Source organism: Podarcis liolepis, assembly GCF_965112155.1.
Source record: "Podarcis liolepis genome assembly, chromosome: 15".
Classification (NCBI taxonomy): Eukaryota; Metazoa; Chordata; class Lepidosauria; order Squamata; family Lacertidae; genus Podarcis; species Podarcis liolepis.
The window spans coordinates 23,489,473-23,507,376 of NC_139566.1; the positions used below are offsets into that span (position 1 = coordinate 23,489,473).

General features: G+C 45.7%; 1 protein-coding gene across 3 annotated transcripts in view; it reads left to right on the forward strand.

The window, feature by feature from the left end:
- Window positions 1-4,224, forward strand: part of HSPB8 (heat shock protein family B (small) member 8) — a 28,718-nt gene extending 24,494 nt beyond the window's left edge. For all 3 annotated transcript variants that reach the window (XM_083478932.1, XM_083478933.1, XM_083478931.1), the window contains exon 4: window positions 1,239-4,224. In XM_083478932.1, coding sequence (XP_083335058.1) covers window positions 1,239-1,398 — 160 coding nt within the window. In that variant the 3' untranslated portion in view covers window positions 1,399-4,224. The remainder of the gene's footprint in view (window positions 1-1,238) is intronic.
- Window positions 4,225-17,904: the final 13,680 nt, after the last annotated feature.

Genomic DNA, 17,904 nt, shown 5'->3' on the forward strand with positions numbered 1-17,904 from the left:
TATTGAGCTACGTGGATTTCCCAGGAGCCTTTGGGGGAAGTCTAGATTGCTTAAAGTTGTATCATACTGCTTTCAATGGATGGTTCAGGTAGGGCTTTGAGCTCAGTCCTGGAGTTGCTTTGCAAAGCTGCTTCTTGATGTCTATTTTAGAATCTATGCCTCATCATGCTCTCGGGCCCTCATTGTTTACTTTTAAGCGATGAGTCATGCTCCGGAACTTTCTCTGCCATTAAGAAAAAAATAGCAGCAGGGGACTGCAGGTCACAAAGAGTAGAAGAATCTTCTCCAGGTTTACCATCTCGCTGAGAACCCAACTAGGCCATGGTTGGCCTGTCTCTTGAGTTTCACAAGAGCTCCTTATTTGGGCATGCTTCTTTCCTGCTTGCAACGGCCAAAGTTTACTTTGATGTGCTTGTACTCAGCTTAAACGAAGGCATCCAGCCAAACCGGCTTGCCAAAGAATTTGCACAGATTTAACACAAAGCCTGTATTACAATACAACACCCCTTTTTAAAAAAAAAAATGGGGGGAAAGCAAGAAAAGCGAGCATAATCCCTCTCCTAAGCCTTTTCCCTTCTAAACTCTCCCACCACAAATTTAAAACCTGTTTAAACACATAGCGTCCTTCACAGAATCCTGGGAGGTGTTGCTTTTACCCAATTGCAAAGCTACAATTCCCAAATTCTTAACTACAGTTCCCAGGACCTTTTTTGTGGGGGGGTGGGTCATGTCCTTTCAATGTAGGGTGTGTACCCAGTTAACATTTAAGGCCAAATGATTAGCTACCAGCAATGCCTAATTCATTCATTGTTAGTTGTGTGGGTTAGTGGTAAGTATGTCAGACCAGGGAGACCAAGGTTCAAATCCCTCACCCAGCCTAGCCTACCTCACAGGGTTGTCGCGGAGTTTAGACCATGAGGAGAACCACATAACCACCTTGAGCTCCTCAGAGAAAGAGGTGGGAAATAAATGCAGTATATACATGCAATATATGATGAAGAAGAAAATTAATTATTAGAATTTATATGCTGCCTTCAGATTATTTATCTGTTTGATGTCTGGTGACAGGGCGTTCCACAGGGCGGGCGCCACTACCGAGAAGACCCTGTTACTTAGTTCCCAGTGACATCACTTCTCGCAGTGAGGGAACCACCAGAAGTCCCTCAGAGATGGATCTCGGTGTCTGGGCTGAATGATAATGTGTGTGTTATTTATGAATCATTATGTTCCCTCCCTAGGCTTCCTGGAGAAGTGGATCCCGTCACAGTTTTCGCATCCTTGTCACCAGAGGGGCTGCTGATCATTGAGGCTCCTCAGATACCTCCTTACATCCAGTACGGAGATGGCAGCTATGGTAATGAAATACCTCTGGAGAACCAAGAAGCAACTTGTGCCTGAAGGATGTCCCATCTAGAAGTTCCCAGCTCCCTTCATCCCCACCCCCTGTTTCTCTCCCTACATGCATTTGCCACTTGATGTTGTACATTTTTTTTTCTTATAAAGAGCATTTTTCCTCCTCAAAACATTCTGCTGCTTCCTCCCACTATTCCAATCAGATCAGTGTGTGGCTTTCGTATCAGTGGCCTTTTAAAATCACATGACCCAGGTCCTTGCCACGAGTAGGGCATTCCCCTCTAGGCAGCCACATGTCAGTGGTAGGCGGGGCAAGAAATGCTAATTTTAACTTTGTGAGGCCAGATAGTTTCTGCACACACAGGCACACAAACACCCCTCCCTCCCTCCATCTAGCCAAGCAAAACGGCATTATTGGGGTTCAAGGGCACTTTTCAACCAGTGAAAAGCACTCAAGGAGAATGCAAAGCAGGGACAATGAGGGGCATGCCCACATAGAGAGAGGTTCAGAGGGCCAGAATTGGCCCCGGGACCTGAGGCTCCCCACCTCCGTGCCAGAGGGACTCATTCCAGAAGTCCTGTCACCATCTGATACACAACCTCTGGGAGGCTTCTCAGAGGAAGGTGAGAGGTGGCGGTCAGCTTCTAAAACCGTGGTGGTTATATAATAAATAATTGCCCCAGCTACACTGTGGGCGGCTTCCAGCATAATAAAAACACAGCAAAACATCAGACGTTAAAAACTTCCCCACACGCCTTCAGGTGTCTTTGGAAAGTTGTGCGGTTTGGCATCTGAAGGGCAGTTCAGATCATTTGGAGCCTGGGTGAGCTCCAGTTGCCGTGTACATTTCCCACAATTCCTAGCAGCTGTGATGTGTTGGGTGCCCACTGACCCAGAGCTTGCAAGCACTCAGGTTGTCACACCAGCTAGAGGGGGTGGTGGGAGTGGGCCCTTTCTCAGGTGCCGAGACCTTCTTAGCTTCCCCCAGGTGATGCCCAACCTTTGCTGAATTTCTACTACATCAACATCCCAAGGCTGTCCAGGTGTTCCGGAGGTTGAGGAGGCAACAGGCTCAATTAAACTTGAAATTCCTTCAGCTTGAAGAGGGCAGGGCTATGGCAGTCATTGGTCCTTCCCTGGAGGGCAGGGCAGGGCAGAGGTATACGGGCTCATTTGCCATCTATCCTTCACTTTGCATGCAGGTTCAATCCCTCTTTGGCACCCCCGTGTAGGACTGAGAGAGATTCTGTGCTTGAAACCCTGGACTCAGCTGCCACTCAGTGTGGAAAATACTGAGCACGATAAACCAATAGGTCTGACTCAGTATGTTGAAGGCAGAACTGGTCTAAGTCCAGCCGCCTTTACTCCAGCAGTTAAATGCCTTCCCACCTCTGCTCAGTTAGGCTGCACATTCTTCCTGGTGCCACAGTTAACTGAGGTCTTTCTCCCGATTTGAAAGCTCCTGGCTTGTGTTCCCAAAAAGAGCTCAGGGTCCAGGGCATCCTTCCTATGGCTCGTATATTAAGATCAGATGTAGTCCCCTTGCCTGCAAGAAATCACACAGAAGTGTAGGGTCAGAAATCACTCTCAGACAGCCTGTTTATTGAGTATCTATCCTGCTTTTTATTTGCACAAAACTTGTGTGGAGGTTATACAACATCCATCATTCATTGAATAACCATTCTGAACTGTTTGCCAGGCAAACAATGCTGATTCAAGCAGCTGTTATACCCACTTTCCCTGTTCCTTTCCCCATCACTTTCCTTCCTGCAAAACATCCATTGGTTTGGTTTGGTTTAGAAGCGGGTTTAGAATCCTCTTTTTACTGGCATCACCTGAATTTGCAAGGATGTGACTGAATCCCATGCCCTGTTCAATGTGATACTCTGGAAGCCACCAGACAGCTCACACTGTGTCAGAAAACTTGGCTCTCCTCCGTGTCCCATTCTGAGCTATTCACTACAATCGAGCGCTGTTCTTAGGCCCTTTGAACCATGGGCTGCTCCTGGGAGGTTCACCAACACACCCACCCCTGATTTTGCACTAAAGCTGTCCCTCTGGGTTGCCGTAATCCATCAAAGTTTACGAGTCTTCCTGGAGCGTCAATGTCTAACTACTGATTAAGACTGAGAATGCCTTGGTCCTTGAGAGACGCGGAGTCCTCAGTGCTCTTTATCCAGTTCCCTGCCAGGTTCTCATGATTGCTTCTTGTTCTCTCAAGGGCTGTCCTTGCGTTGGGACAGGCCAGGCCAAGCCAGTCTTACAGAAACTCGGGATTGCAACAACACCTTATCAACTGATCCTTTTTACGGAAACACTCCCTAGTTGCAAATTAACGCCTGGGGTTGTAGGCCATGTTAATCCCACTCAGAGTAGACCCATTCAAAATAATAAGCATGGCTAACTTGGCTCTGTTCATTTCAATGGGCCTACTTTCTGCAAGATTTAATTGGGTACAACTGCCTCTATGACCCCTGGTTTTATCAAGGTCTTACAAGCCATGCTCCAGCATTTTGTATCTGTATGTGGAACGTAGCAACAAGTCGTTTGTCATTAATATAATTTTGGTGTATGTGAGATATTTATGACAGTAGGAATAGATAGGTTAAATGTTCAGTATTCTTGGCCTTTAGGAAGCTTTTCCTGCTTTCTTTTTTTAATTAAAGGCAATCCAGCTCCCCATAAAGTTGATGTGAACCGCAAGATTAGCTATTTTTGAGTGGGGTGGGTACGTTCTAGACCTGGAGGATGTCATTAGTCTGAAAATACTTAAACATGTGAAATTATGCCCTTGTTTGGAGCAATGTCCTTTTCCCCCCCAAATAAGACTTGTGCTTTTATTGAACAATAAACCCAAACTGAAGTTTTTAGTTGTGTGTACATGTATATCTGCTACATCCTAACTCGGAGGTTTTCAGATTGGTCCACTAGTTCCATTCATGGCTGGCTAAGGCTGATGGTAATCCAGAACAACTGGGCTTTATACCTGACCCAATACATCTTTTTACACCTCGCCCTTGCCTAGCCCCTCACAGCTCACCCCAAGCCCCATTCCCTTTTTTAAGGAGGGGGTAGGTGCTTTAAAGAGCGGTTTGCCAAACTGCTCTCTGAAGCACCTCAACCCCTCCATTAAACAACTCTTCTGGGCTGGCTGCCCTCCATGCTGCTTGTTCGCTCACTTGCCTGCCATTCAGTGCAGTCGGTGGAGCCACCTATTGATGACCATGTGAACTGCAGTGTGATGATAGCCTTACGTTTCTATGAATATAGGAAGGCACATAAGCAGAAGTTTTATCTTTTTGGCACATATGTATGACATTGTACAAATCAACATATTATTTATCTGTTATGAAGCCCCTCCATAGATGAATGTGAGTGGCCAGGGTGGGGGCGTTGTTCCTATTGCCAGATTAATAAAGGAAGCCAAATTGTATCAAGGCGGGCATGTTTGACCTGCCTTATCACCTCTCCCCATGTCATGTTGGATGCTCTGAAAGTGCTCTCCCCCATACCTTTCCTAGCCATAGCCACTCCTGTTGAACAGACTGCAACACCTCTGACCAACAGGCAACAATCAAACAGGTGCCCCATTGCTACAGTTCCAGAGTGGGGAGAGAAATGTGGGGGAGAAAGTATTTGCTTATTTCTTTCCGCAGCTGTTTAAATTGCCAAGCCGCCTTCTTCAGGAAACGTGAGCAATCGCATTTATGAAGATTCCTAATTTATATGGGTTGTGGCAACCCTGCGATCCAAGGGTGTGTTGAGAATAAAGCCTCTCTCTCTTTAATCAAGGCTTTATTGAGCTTTTAATCTTCAGATAAAAACCGGATCCTACTGGGATATGTTCCTGGAGCATGTCTAATGAATACAGCTGTACAATTGTGGGTTTCTGAGTCCTGGACTGCGACCAGAATTATAGGATGCAGTAGCGTGGCCTCGAAAGATGTAATGTATCATTATGGAAAACCATGAACTGTGAAATTCACACCACCTGTAAAAAAGCCTTACCAGTTCCCTCTCTGGCAGACAACAATGTCATCTATTGTTGTCCCATTTGCAACAGATTTAGAAATCACAGCTCCATTCAGCTCAGCATTCTTACCTTTTCATGAGTGTAAATCCTATACAGTATTATTATTATTATGAATACCATTTGTATGTGGTGCAGTGGTTAGAGGGTTGGACTAGGACCTGGAAGAGATCAGGGTTCAAATCCCCGCTCAGACATGAAGCTCACTGCATGACCTTGGACCTGTCACTGTCTCTCAGCCTAAACTACTTCACAGGATTGTTGTGGAAATTAAATTGGGGGGGGGGGGACCATGTATGCCAGCTACTTTGAGCTCCTTGGAGAAAAAGGTGGGAGATAAATGCAAGAAATATAAGATAAATAAATCATTACCATTATGATTAGTATTCATTAGTCCCTTTTTCACAAGAGCGACCCAAAGCAATTTTCAAACCAAAACAGAATAAGTACCTAAAAACACCTCCATCCATTGATATAAAAGGTCAGTCTAGCAGATCCCACCCCACTAAAAGAGGCCATAAATACTGAAAACTCGCCGGGTAGAAAGTCTGGGTAAAAAAACCGTGTTTTTGCCTGGCACAGCACCTGAAAATAGACAGTGATGGGGAATAACATTCCACAAGCAGGGAGTCACCACTAAAAAGGCCCCATTCTAGCATTGCCATATCCCCACCTCCCTGGGAGAAAAGTCTCAGATATATTGTAGATATATCAGGCATGTTTATTTTTATTCAACAAAATTTGTATACTGCTTGTAAATGGTAAATGGGACCCCTGACCATTAGGTCCAGTCATGACAGACTCTGGGGTTGTGACGCTCATCTCGCTTTATTGGCCAAGGGAGCCGGCGTACAGCTTCTGGGTCATGTGGCCAGCATGACTAAGCCACTTCTGGTGAACCAGAGCAGCGCACGGAAATGCCGCTTACCTTCCCGCCAGAGCGGTACTTATTTATCTACTTGCACTTTGATGTGCTTTCGAACTGCTAGGTTGGCAGGAGCAGGGACTGAGCAACGGGAGCTCACCCCGTCGCAGGGATTCGAACCGCCGACCTTCTGATCGGCAAGTCCTAGGCTCTGTGGTTTAACCCACAGCGCCACCCGCGTCCCTGTATACTGCTTACTCAAGTATATTTGTATACTGCTTTCGCAATTTAAAATGATGGCTGTTTACAAAGCAATTTACAAAGGACAAGCTACAGACTACATTAAAAATACCAATATATATTCAAAACAAATTAACATCATTAAAATCAGCAATCTTAAAACAATTATTTGTTGTTGTTTTTAAAAAAAAACCTTCGGGATTGTTCTCCTGTACTATTTCAGACACGTGGTTTATATACTTATGTATGTGTTTGCCTTGTACATTTATGGACATCATATGTATATGTATATGTATATGTATATGTATATGTATATGTATATGTATATGTATATGTATATGTATATGTATATGTATATATATGACCTTAGAATTTCTTTAACAAGTCCAACCTCCGGCAATGTATAAATAAATACACAGCTGTCCCGTATGGGAATCGAACTCGCAAACCTTGGCGTTCTCAGCACCATGCTCGAACCAACTGAGCGTACTAGCGCCCTACTTTCCAGTTCACTTTCGGTTGGGCTGCCTACTGCATAGAAAAGGAGTCAACTCCTCCAGGAGCGGGAAGAGGGCATCTGAGGTCATTCCTCTGCTTGCAGTCTCCGACAACAAAGAGGCTTTTTGAGCTGCTCTCTTTGCCCTCGCCCGGGCTATTCGATAACACTTTCAAATACTTAGAGCCGCAAGAGGAGGGGAAGATAATGGCCGCTGAGCCAACTGTATTACATTTTATGGTTCCGTAGCAATTACGCTGCCTTTTATGGTGTCATAACATATTACGCTTTATGGCTTAATATCCTCCAGATAATATCCGGAGATGCGGGCGCTCAGAATTTTAACGAGGGGAGCCCGCTCCCATCCGGAAGGGGGAAACGGGCTCCCGGCAGGATGGAACAGGAGAGGGCGATTGCAAATTGAGATGGGCGATTACTCTTGATGGTGGCGCCTTCGTTCTGCACTCCCTTCTTGGCCAAACATGCCACTACCAAGAAGGAAGCCATGCTGCTGGCATCTGTTGCATTCAAACTTGCACGTTTGGAAAAGCAAACTTCTTACCATGCACGCATTTCCTCTGTGCAGAGTAACCTCTGCAATTTATTTGAAAGAGGGACAGAGAGCATATGCCTCCCCACCAGTGTCTTGTGTTGGTTAGTGTTGGACAATGACCTGGGAGACCAGGGGTTCAAATTCCCGCTTGACCTTGATACTCACTGGGTGTGACCTTGGGACAGTCAGCATCTCTCAGCCTAATCTACCTCACAGGGTTGTTGTGAGGAAGAAATAGGGATCGGAGGAGAATGCTTAAGTGGAGATTCCTGCATTGCAGGGGGTCAGACTAGATGGCCCCTGGGGTCTCTTCCAACTCTACAATTCTGTGATTCTGTGTACACCACCTTAAGCTCTTTGGAGGAAAAGGTGGTATATGCAGTGTTTTTTTCTGGGGGGGACACAGGGGTACACATACCCCTCAACTTTTTGTGAATCTAAGTTTGGCCTCATTGAAGGGCAGTATCTCAATACGAGTAGGAAAATGAGAGTACAGTGGTACCTCAGGTTAAGTACTTAATTCGTTCTGGAGGTCTGTACCTAACCTGAAACTGTTCCACTGAGGTACCACTTTAGCTAATGGGGCCTCCTGCTGCGGCTGCGCCGCCGGAGCATGATTTCTGTTCTCATCCTGAAGCAAAGTTCTTAACCTGAGGTACTATTTCTGGGTTAGCGGAGTCTATAACCTGAAGCATATGTAACCTGAGGTGTATGTAACCCGAGGTACCACTGTACCCCTAAACATTTTTTTAAGAAAAAAAGCATTGGGTATACGTATAAATAAAATAATAAGAACAACATGTTTTTGTTGTTGAGCAAAAACTCCCATCATCCTTGGTGAACTGCTGGCTGGGGATGATAGGAGCTGGAGTCTAACCACATCTAGAGGGCCTCATGTTCCCCGTCCCTAATTTAAAATTTTATTCATTTATTTGTGATTTATTTCATAATACCCCACTTTTTCTCTCCAAGGAGCTCAAAGTGATGTGCGTGGTTCCCTTCCCCCCACTCATTTAATCCCTACAACAACCCTTTGAGGTAGGTTAGGCTAAGAGGCAATGACTGGCCCAAGGACACCCAGCAAGCTTCTTGGCCGAGTGAGGATTTGAACCCTGCTCTTCCAGGTCCTAGTCCGAACTACTACACCACAGCAAGTAGCCTTGTGGGGTTTCAATGACTCACACATTTATCAGGGATTGGGGCAGAGTCTGAGGTTGTCCAGACCCTCCCCCCTTCCCTGAGATGTTTCCAAGGGGCAAATTGAAGCCCTCAATAGTTCCTAAACCCTCACCTGAGAAAGAACCAAGTGGCCCTACTCTTTGCTCAGCAGACAAACAAAGGCCGGAAGATCAATTTCTCCCCAAGTTTCCTCAGAAAGCTTTGCTTCAAAACAGCCAAGCCCAATTTCAATCTCCTTCCCTCCTCTCGTCTCCTCTCTCATCCCTCTTTACCTCTCACCTCCTTCCCCTCCCTTTACACATGCAATTTGATTAATCCATAAGGATTAACCTCTCTTTAACTCCCTGATTAGCTGCATTTTAAAACTCCATTTGTTTTCCTTTTCATCAAGACCCGCAATTTACATCGATATAGACATACTGCAATCTTTCGGAAATCAGTGCAAACTCTGGAGAGGCGTGACTGGAATCTCAATGGCATCTCGTATGCGATCAGGTTTTTCTTCCATTTTTTGTCCAAGGATGGAGAACCCTTTTTTCAGCCTGAGGGTCGCAATCCCTCCAAGACAGCCTTCCCAGGTGAGCAAAGCCAGAGGCACAAGGGGACAGAGTTACCTTTGTCCAGTAGACTAGTTTGCAAGCAAACCCCTCTCAACCCTGCATCCAGGCAAGCAAGCAGGTTTGGTCCTACACCCAGACCACACAATTAAAGCATATGGCTTCCTCCAAGGAATCCTGGGAAGTCCAGTTCACCCCTCACAGAGCAACCATTCTCCGTACTCTTAACCAACTACAATTCCCAGAATTCTTTGCAAGGAAACAAGTGTGCTTTGCTGTATGGTGCAGATGTGACCGTTATCAGAGTTCAGGGACATATCCCAGGCAGGGGTGAAATAAGGTGGAGCAAGGGCGGAGAGGGGTCTGGCCTGGGAAGAGTGCCAAGGACCAGGTAGAGATGCCTGGAGGGCTGACTTTGGGCCCTGAACCTGAGGTTCCTCACTGCTGGTTTACACACTCAAACAGAATACATGTCAGGGACAGTGCTGAGGAGGAATGGTGGGAGCCACCCCTCCCCCTGATCTGGATCCTGAATGGTCCTAAGAGCAGGAGGACAGTATAGATTTGAAACAGTGGTTTGCAGAAGGGGATAATTCAGAAGGCAGAAGCTGGGAAATCCTGGATGGGGAACAGCTAGCAGAAGAAACAGAAGAAGAGAGAGAGTTAACATATTCACAGTCTCTGGACAGCATTCACACACACACACCCATCTCCAAAGACACAGAGAGCTCATAAAGTGTTAGAACAGAAAGCGCAGAGGGTACAAACTCAGATTACAAAACGTAGGAGTGATGTAGATTAATAGGGATGGAGGAGGTGTAAACCTTAATTGGGAGCACCGCTATTCTGGGTGGACACTTTCCTTTGTCCTTTGCTGTGTTTATTAAAGAAACTAACTGGTAAGAATTCTTTTTGTTTGATCTGCTCATTTACGGCCACGGGGGAGGAAGTCGATTCCCCGAAGCCTGACAATAAGTGATAATTGTATGTGGGGCAGAGAATAAGCATTTTCCCTAGTTCATGTTAACCCAAAGTCATAACGGGGGAGAAGAAATCACTGTCACATTTTCCCAGCCCTTAAAACGTTGCGCACTACCCAAGTAGTTCAAAGCACTTACCCCGAGTTCAGTTTCCTTGGTACGAAGGTCAGCAGAGACTGTGGTGTGCAGCCTGAAATTGCACTAGATTATGTTGCTCAAAATGGCCGCTGTCCTCTCACGAGAAACCCCCCCCCCAAGATTTCCCAGTTTGTTCGGGACACTTGCCGGGTATGGGATATATGAATTTATTTACACAGATATACCACCTGAGCAAGGGACGCGGGTGGTGCTGTGGGTTAAACCACAGAGCCTAAGACTTGCCGATCAGAAGGTCGGTGGTTCGAATCCCCATGACGGGGTGAGCTCCCGTTGCTCGGCCCCAGCTCCTGCCAACATAGCAGTTCTAAAGCATGCTAAAAAGTGCAAGTAGATAAATAGGTACCACTCCGGCGGGAAGGTAAACAGTGTTTCCGTGCACTGCTCTGGTTCACCAGAAGCGGCTTAGTCATGCTGGCCACATGACCCGGAAGCTGTACGCCGGCTCCCTCGGTCAATAAAGAAAAATGAGCGCCACAACCCCAGAGTCAGTCACAACTGGACCTAATGGTCAGGGGTCCCTTTACCTTTACCTTTACCACCTGAGCATAAGATGGAAGGGCTCACAGCATTAACACCCCAGCAGATCTTGCTTCTCCATTCATCTCTGTGCCGCCTGGTCCCAGCTCAGTGCTCACATATACCGCTGGTTATTGTTCTCTTACCTACTAGTTTGGTGAGATGGTGGCAGGGAAGGGAAAGTGGGGAGGCCCACCCACTTATTTTATGGCACTCAGCAACTTCTTTGGTCATGCTGATTGTAGTGCTTTAACTAGTCAGCCAAAGGCTTTACCTAGACAAAGGGACTGGTTTTGCAAGCTTGCTCTCACACATTCAGAGAAAGGACCACAGTCATCTAGTCCAAGCTCCTGCAGTGCAGGAATTTATTACCCAACGTAGGGCTCGAACCCAGGACCCGGAGATTAAGATTCTCATCCTCTACCAACTGAGCTATCCTGAGTTCCTTACATTCTACCCCCATGGATACAGGAGCCAAAAAACTGGTCATTATCCAGACTGCCTCCCGAAACCACAACAACATGATTCCTCTTGCAACAGCAACAGTTCTTCTCAAGTGAGGCCTACATTCGCTGTGCCCTTAGATAATAGGAGTCCAAGGCAGGACATGCTTTTGACTTCACTGCCATCTGCCCTGATGACCGATCATCCTTGCCGGTCAACAAAACAAACAAGCCCTGGTACCTAGGAGGCAGGGAAGGGAGGCTCTGCAGCGGGGTGACGTAGAGATCAGATCTGCCCAGGGTTGCTGAGGAAATGCCAATTGGCACCCAGTTCCACAGTGAGGCAGCCCGCATGAGACTCTCTCTCTCTCTCTCTCTCTCTCCATTTACCATTGCAGAAAACAAATATTTTTACATCAAATTCCAGTATAGCGGTACCTCAGGTTACAGATACTTCAGGTTACAGATGCTTCAGGTTACAGACTCCGCAAACCCAGAAATAGTACCTCAGGTTAAAAACTTTACCTCAGGATGAGAACAGAAATTGCGTGGTGGTGGCGCAGTGGCAGCAGGAGGCACCATTAGCTAAAGTGGTACCTCAGGTTAAGAACAGTTTCAGGTTAAGAACGGACCTCCAGAACGAATCAAGTTCTTAACCTGAGGTACCACTGTACCCAGTTTCGACCCCCTCCCCACTTTCTGCGGCTGCTTGTTTTATTATTTTCAATGCATATCCAAGTTAAACCTAATTACTATTTATCCAGTATTGTCAAAACTAGTTTTGTTTCACTGCACATCTTTATATTAATCCAGCTAATAATTTAATCCGTTTACAATAACTTTTTAGATATTCAGTAAATGATTTCCACTCTAAATTAAAAACTCTGTCTTCTTGGTTTCTTTTTTCTCCCAGTAAGTTCCGCCATTTTTGCGTACTCCAACAGTTTTTGCTGCCATTCTTCTTTGGTTGCAACGTTATCTTCTTCCCGTCTCTGGGCATAAATCATTCAGGTCTCCATGGTTGCGTACATAAATAAAATTTTGTATCCTTTAGGTATCTCTACCCCTATTATTCCCAACCAAAATAAGCCTCTGGTTTCTTAGTAAAAGTTATGGCAGTCTGCATGTCTCTTGGTCTCATACAACTGTCTAAGGAATCTTTGCCCAGTTGCCTTTGGCAAAGCCAGCAACACCCCTCGAATCACACACACACACACACACACACACACACACACACCAGCTTGTTTTCCAGCATCATCCGCTCAGCTGCCATGGAGACCACGATGCCACAAACACAACAGTGTCAGAAACGGAGCTGGCACAAAGCTTGCAGGACAGTGACCCGTCTAGTTCAGCATCCTGTTCTCACAGTGGCCAATGAGAGATGTCAATGACGGAAAATCTGCACTGAGTGCTGCAGTCTTCCCTGCTGACTAGTGGTATTTTTGCACCTGCAGTTATAAGGATCCCCAGTTGGCAGCAAGTATTTTGCTTTAATTGAGGGCTGAGGGATCAGCAGGAATGGTTCTTTTAAACATGCACTAAGAGGCATAGGCACCGACTCCATGGGGCCTGAGGGGGCCCGAGCCCCCTCAAAAATTCGTTTGGGGGGGCTCCGCCCCCCCAATAATCTCGGGTGCCCCTCCAGCAGAGCGCCACCGCCGCCCCTCCCCCAGCCCAAAATGCACAGGGCCGGGCTGCATGGCTCCTGCCCTCCCGAGCAAAAGCTCCACCCAATTTCCTTCGGAGCTGATTAATAGGCGCAGCACGCTCTCCCCTATTCGCTCACGAGGAGGCGGCGCCACTTTATCTGCATATTCATGAGCTTATTTATTATTCATGAGCTTTCGCGGGCTCCCCCAATATTTTTTATAAGTCGGCACCCCTGCTAAGAGGACAAAGGGCTCTTTAACTTAAAGGTAAAGGTAAAGGTATCCCTGACCATTAGGTCCAGTCGTGACCGACTCTGGGGTTGCGGCGCTCATCTCGCTCTATGGGCCAAGGGAGCTGGTGTTTGCCCGCAGACAGCTTCCGGGTCATGTGGCCAGCATGACTAAGCAGCTTCTGGTGAACCAGAGCAGCGCACGGAAACGCCGTTTCCCTTCCCGCCTATTTATCTGCTTGCACTTTGATGTGCTTTCGAACTGCTAGGTTGGCAGGAGCTGTGACCGAACAACAGCTCACCCCGTTGTGGGGATTCAAACCGCCGACCTTCTGATCGGCAAGTCCTAGGCTCTGTGGTTTAACCCAGAGCGCCACCCGCGTCCCTCTTTAACTTACTCTTTAACTTTCTCATCCCCATCTGGGACAGCAATGAAGGCTCAGGCAGAGTTTAAGAGCATAAAAAGAGCCTGCAGGATCAGGCTAATGGCCCTTTCAGTCATCATCCTGTTCTCATGGTGGCCAACCAGATGCTTCTTGGAAACCCTCAAACAGTGTCCGAGCACAAGAACAGTACATGCACAGAAAATAGTAGATCAAAGCTGATGGAGATCCCTAATTATCATTATTGCATAATGATAAAGTTATTGTATAATCTTAGAAGAGGTGTGGCTGTGAAGGGGCCTGGCTGCGGTTATCGTGAAGGGACCGTACACTTGCCACTACCGACCGAATTTGCCACTATGCCACCAGGACCGAAAACAACTTGACTGACTGCTACACCACGCTTCTGGAAATCTGTTTTGCCGACATCCCCTTTCTTTGATCTTAAGTAGTACAATGATTTTGACATCAAAGCTAATTCCCAAAGCTCATTTATCCAATCTCTACTCTGAGGTATTATTAAAGCTTTCCAGTTTGTTCCCTGAGTAAATGGCAAGCTTACAGCCACGATCGTGTAAGAGGTTAGTTCTTTGTATTCTCTATTTATTGATTGAAAGGTGTAATTTAACAACAGTAGTAAGGGATCCAATGCCTGGCTGCTTCAGATCAATATACGGAAACCATTTTCTTTCCCTCATAGGCAGGGCTTTTTTTTCCCGACCGGAACTTGCCGGAATTCAATTCTGGCACCTCTCAGGTGGGCACCATTGTCATTATAAGAGAACAAGGGAGGTGTTCTGGCACCTTTTTTTTTCTAGAAAAAAATAGCACCGATTATTGTTATAAAACCACCATGGTTTTAGAGGCAGAGTGTTTGGGGACCAGGACATTCGCAGGGAAACCAAAATGCTTGTTTACAAAGCTATTGTACTAACAACCTTACTGTATGCTTCTGAAATGTGGACCACTTATAAACACCATCTCCAACTCCTCGAAAGAGTCCATCAACAGTGTCTCTGAAAATTTTTACACATCACTTGGGAAGGCAGGTGAACTAATACCAGTGTACTGGAAGAAGCAAAGATCACCAGTGTCAAAGCAATGATTCTTCAACATCAACTTCGTCGGACTGGTCATGGTGTTCAGATGCCCGATTATCGTCTTCCAAAGCAACTACTCTATTCCAAACTTTAAAATGGAAAGCGTAATGCTGGTGGTCAACAAAAGGGGTTTAAAGAATCTCTCAAGATAAATCTTTTAAAAATGTAGTATAAACACCGACAACTGGGAAACACTGGCCTGCGAGCGTTCCAATTGGAGAACAGCCTTTGCCAAAGGTATCATGGGCTTTGAAGACACTCCAACTCAGGATGAAAGGGAGAAACGAGCTAAGAGGAAGGCACGTTTGACAAACCCTCGCCATGATCAACTCCCTCCCGGAAACCTACGGTATGTCTCCACTGTGGAAGGACGTGTGGATCCAGAATTGGCCTCCACAGTCACTTACAGACTCACTGTTAAACACATGTTTATGGAAGACAATCTTACTCGGCTACGAGTGATCATCAAAGAAGAAGAAGAGGCTGACCACCGCCTCTCACCTTTCCAGAGGTTGTTTCTCAGAGTGTGTCTCAGATGGACTTCTGGAATGAGTCCATCCGGCTCTCTGAACCTCTCTATGCACTGCTCGTAGGGACAAATTGAACACAAAATGCATAAAATGATGCACAATGTGAAGCAAGTGCTTAAAACTTCTAGAGCAAAAGGACCTCAATGCGAATTTGCTTATGTGCAAATTTAAAGCAATTTGTACACCATACATTTAAAGCACTTTTAGCTGTTGTGGCTTTTCCTCAAAGCATCCTGGGAAATGAAGCTTGCTAAGGGTGCTGAGAGTTGTTAGGCGACACCCCTCTTCCCTTCACAGATCTACAATTCCCAGGGTTCCATTGGAAGAGGGACTGATTGTTAAACCACTCTAGGAATGGTTGCCCAGTGAGGGGAATGGGCGTCTCTCAAACACCCGTAACATCCTACAGTTCCAAGGATCCTTTTATATATTACGTATCCTTATTTTGCAACTGTCTTTCGCCTGTTTCTCTTTTAATGTGAACTGCTTTGAAAACAGAAGCATACTGTATGTGGGAAATAAATATAGCAGGGCTATTCCAAAGAGCAAATATCTAGCCTTCAGGGTTACAACAACACACTTGGGAGCAGGTAGGCAAGGGCCACTGAAGCAAGCCAAAGGAAGTGCTGAATAAGATTTCTAGGGCAGGGAGAGGCAGTTTCACTGCCCTCGCTCCTCCTAACGATTAGAATCAGCAGCATTAAGTATGCAACCTAGAAAGAAAATTGCAACTAACTTGATTGGCATAATTCATATTGGTCGTTTGAGGGCCTTCTTCATGTGCTTTCCCCAGGCAGTTCCAGGGAGGTTTGTGGCAACTTTAGGCGGCAGGCAAAAACATTCCTCTTTAACCAGGCCTTTGGCTAATCAACATCCAATGTCCTTTTAAAAGTGTTGCGGGAGGGGAAGGAACATTTTACCATATGTGCTGGGAATGTAAAAAAGTGAAAAACAGCTGGGAAATGACATATAATGAGATGAAAAAAATGTTGAAATATACATTTACTAAGAAACCAGAAGCATTATTACTTGGCATTGTAGGAGATGATATAAAAAGAAAAGATTGTAAATTATTTTTATATGCAGTGACGGCAGCAAGAATATTATTGGCACAAAAATGGAAGCAAGAAGAATTACCGACAAAAGAAGAATGGAGGATGAAACTGATGGGACTATGCAGAATTAGATAAATTAACAGGAAGAATTCGAAATCTGCGGGACCAGAGATTCACAGAAGACTGGCATAAATTTACGGACTATTTGGAAAGTAATTGTGATGATCAGATTACACTTGTAGGTTTGCAAGAAGTTTTGTAAGGTGGACTATTTGAAATATTGTAAAAAAAAAAAAAAAGGTAACGAGAGGGACTGTTAGTTAGGATAATTAAAGGCAATAGGAATTTAAGAAATGCAGAATTAGTGATAAGAACGGAGGATCATCAGAGGGGTTGATGGAAGTCCAAAAAGATTGTATAAGAAGTGAAGTTTTGTTGTATGAATGATAATCAATATGTAAAAATTAATAAAACATAAAAAGTGTTGTGGGAGGGGGTGTTATAGAAAAAAAAAAGGGTCTGGCTTTTGCTGCCCCACTCCCCAAGGGACTGAGTCCCCCTAAGTCCATGATTGGTCAGAGATGAATGGATGGCGGCAAGATCCATAAAAAGCAAAGCAGATCTTTATTTTTCCGGTTTCAACATAGTTGCCTCCCCTCCTTGCAAGGAGGTAGGAGAGACCCTGAAGAATGGTGGGCAAGCCCCTATCAAGACTTTGGAATCCCCACCATGATGCTTCACAGGGTGAGCACAGGCCAGGCACTGCCTCTCAGCCTAACCTACCTTGCAAGATTGTTGTTTGGATTAAATGAGGAGGGGAGGGAACCATGCAAACCACTTTGAGTTCAATTAATAATAAAGAATAATACAGTGGTGCCTCGCAAGACGAAAAGAATCCGTTCTGTGATTCTCTTCGTCTAGAGGTTTTTTCATCTTGCAAAGCAAGCCCATTGACGGATTAGCGGATTAGCGCTAATAGCGGCTTTTAGCGGCTTATCAGTTTATCAGATCAGCTGATAAGCGGCTTAGAGGCTTAGAAAAAGGGGGGGGAGGGGAAAAAAACAGCAGGAACTCGCAAGACATTGTCGTCTTGTGAAGCAAGTCCATAGGAAATTCATTTTGCGAAGCACCTCCAAAATGGAAAACTCTTTCGTCTAGCGAGTTTTCCGTCTTGCGAGGCATTCGTCTTGCGGGGCACCACTGTACAGTGGTACCTCTGGTTATGAACTTAATTCACTCCAGAGGTCCGTTCTTAACCTGAAACCGTTCTTAACCTGAGGTACCACTTTAGCTAATGGGGCCTCCTGCTGCCACTGTGCTGCTGGCGCACGATATCTGTTCTCATCCTGAGGTAAAGTTCTTAACCCGAGGTACTACTTCTGGGTTAGCGGAGTCTGTAACCCAAAGTGTTTGTAACCTGAGGTGTTTGTAACCCGAGGTACCACTGTAAATAAAATAATAAAAATAATAGTTGGGATTCAACACCACACTGTTATGAATGTTCCATCTTTCTTGCCACTAGCCAGATGGAACCATTCCCCCTCTTCTCCCCCCCCCCATATGCTGTTCTGGGTGTTCTCCC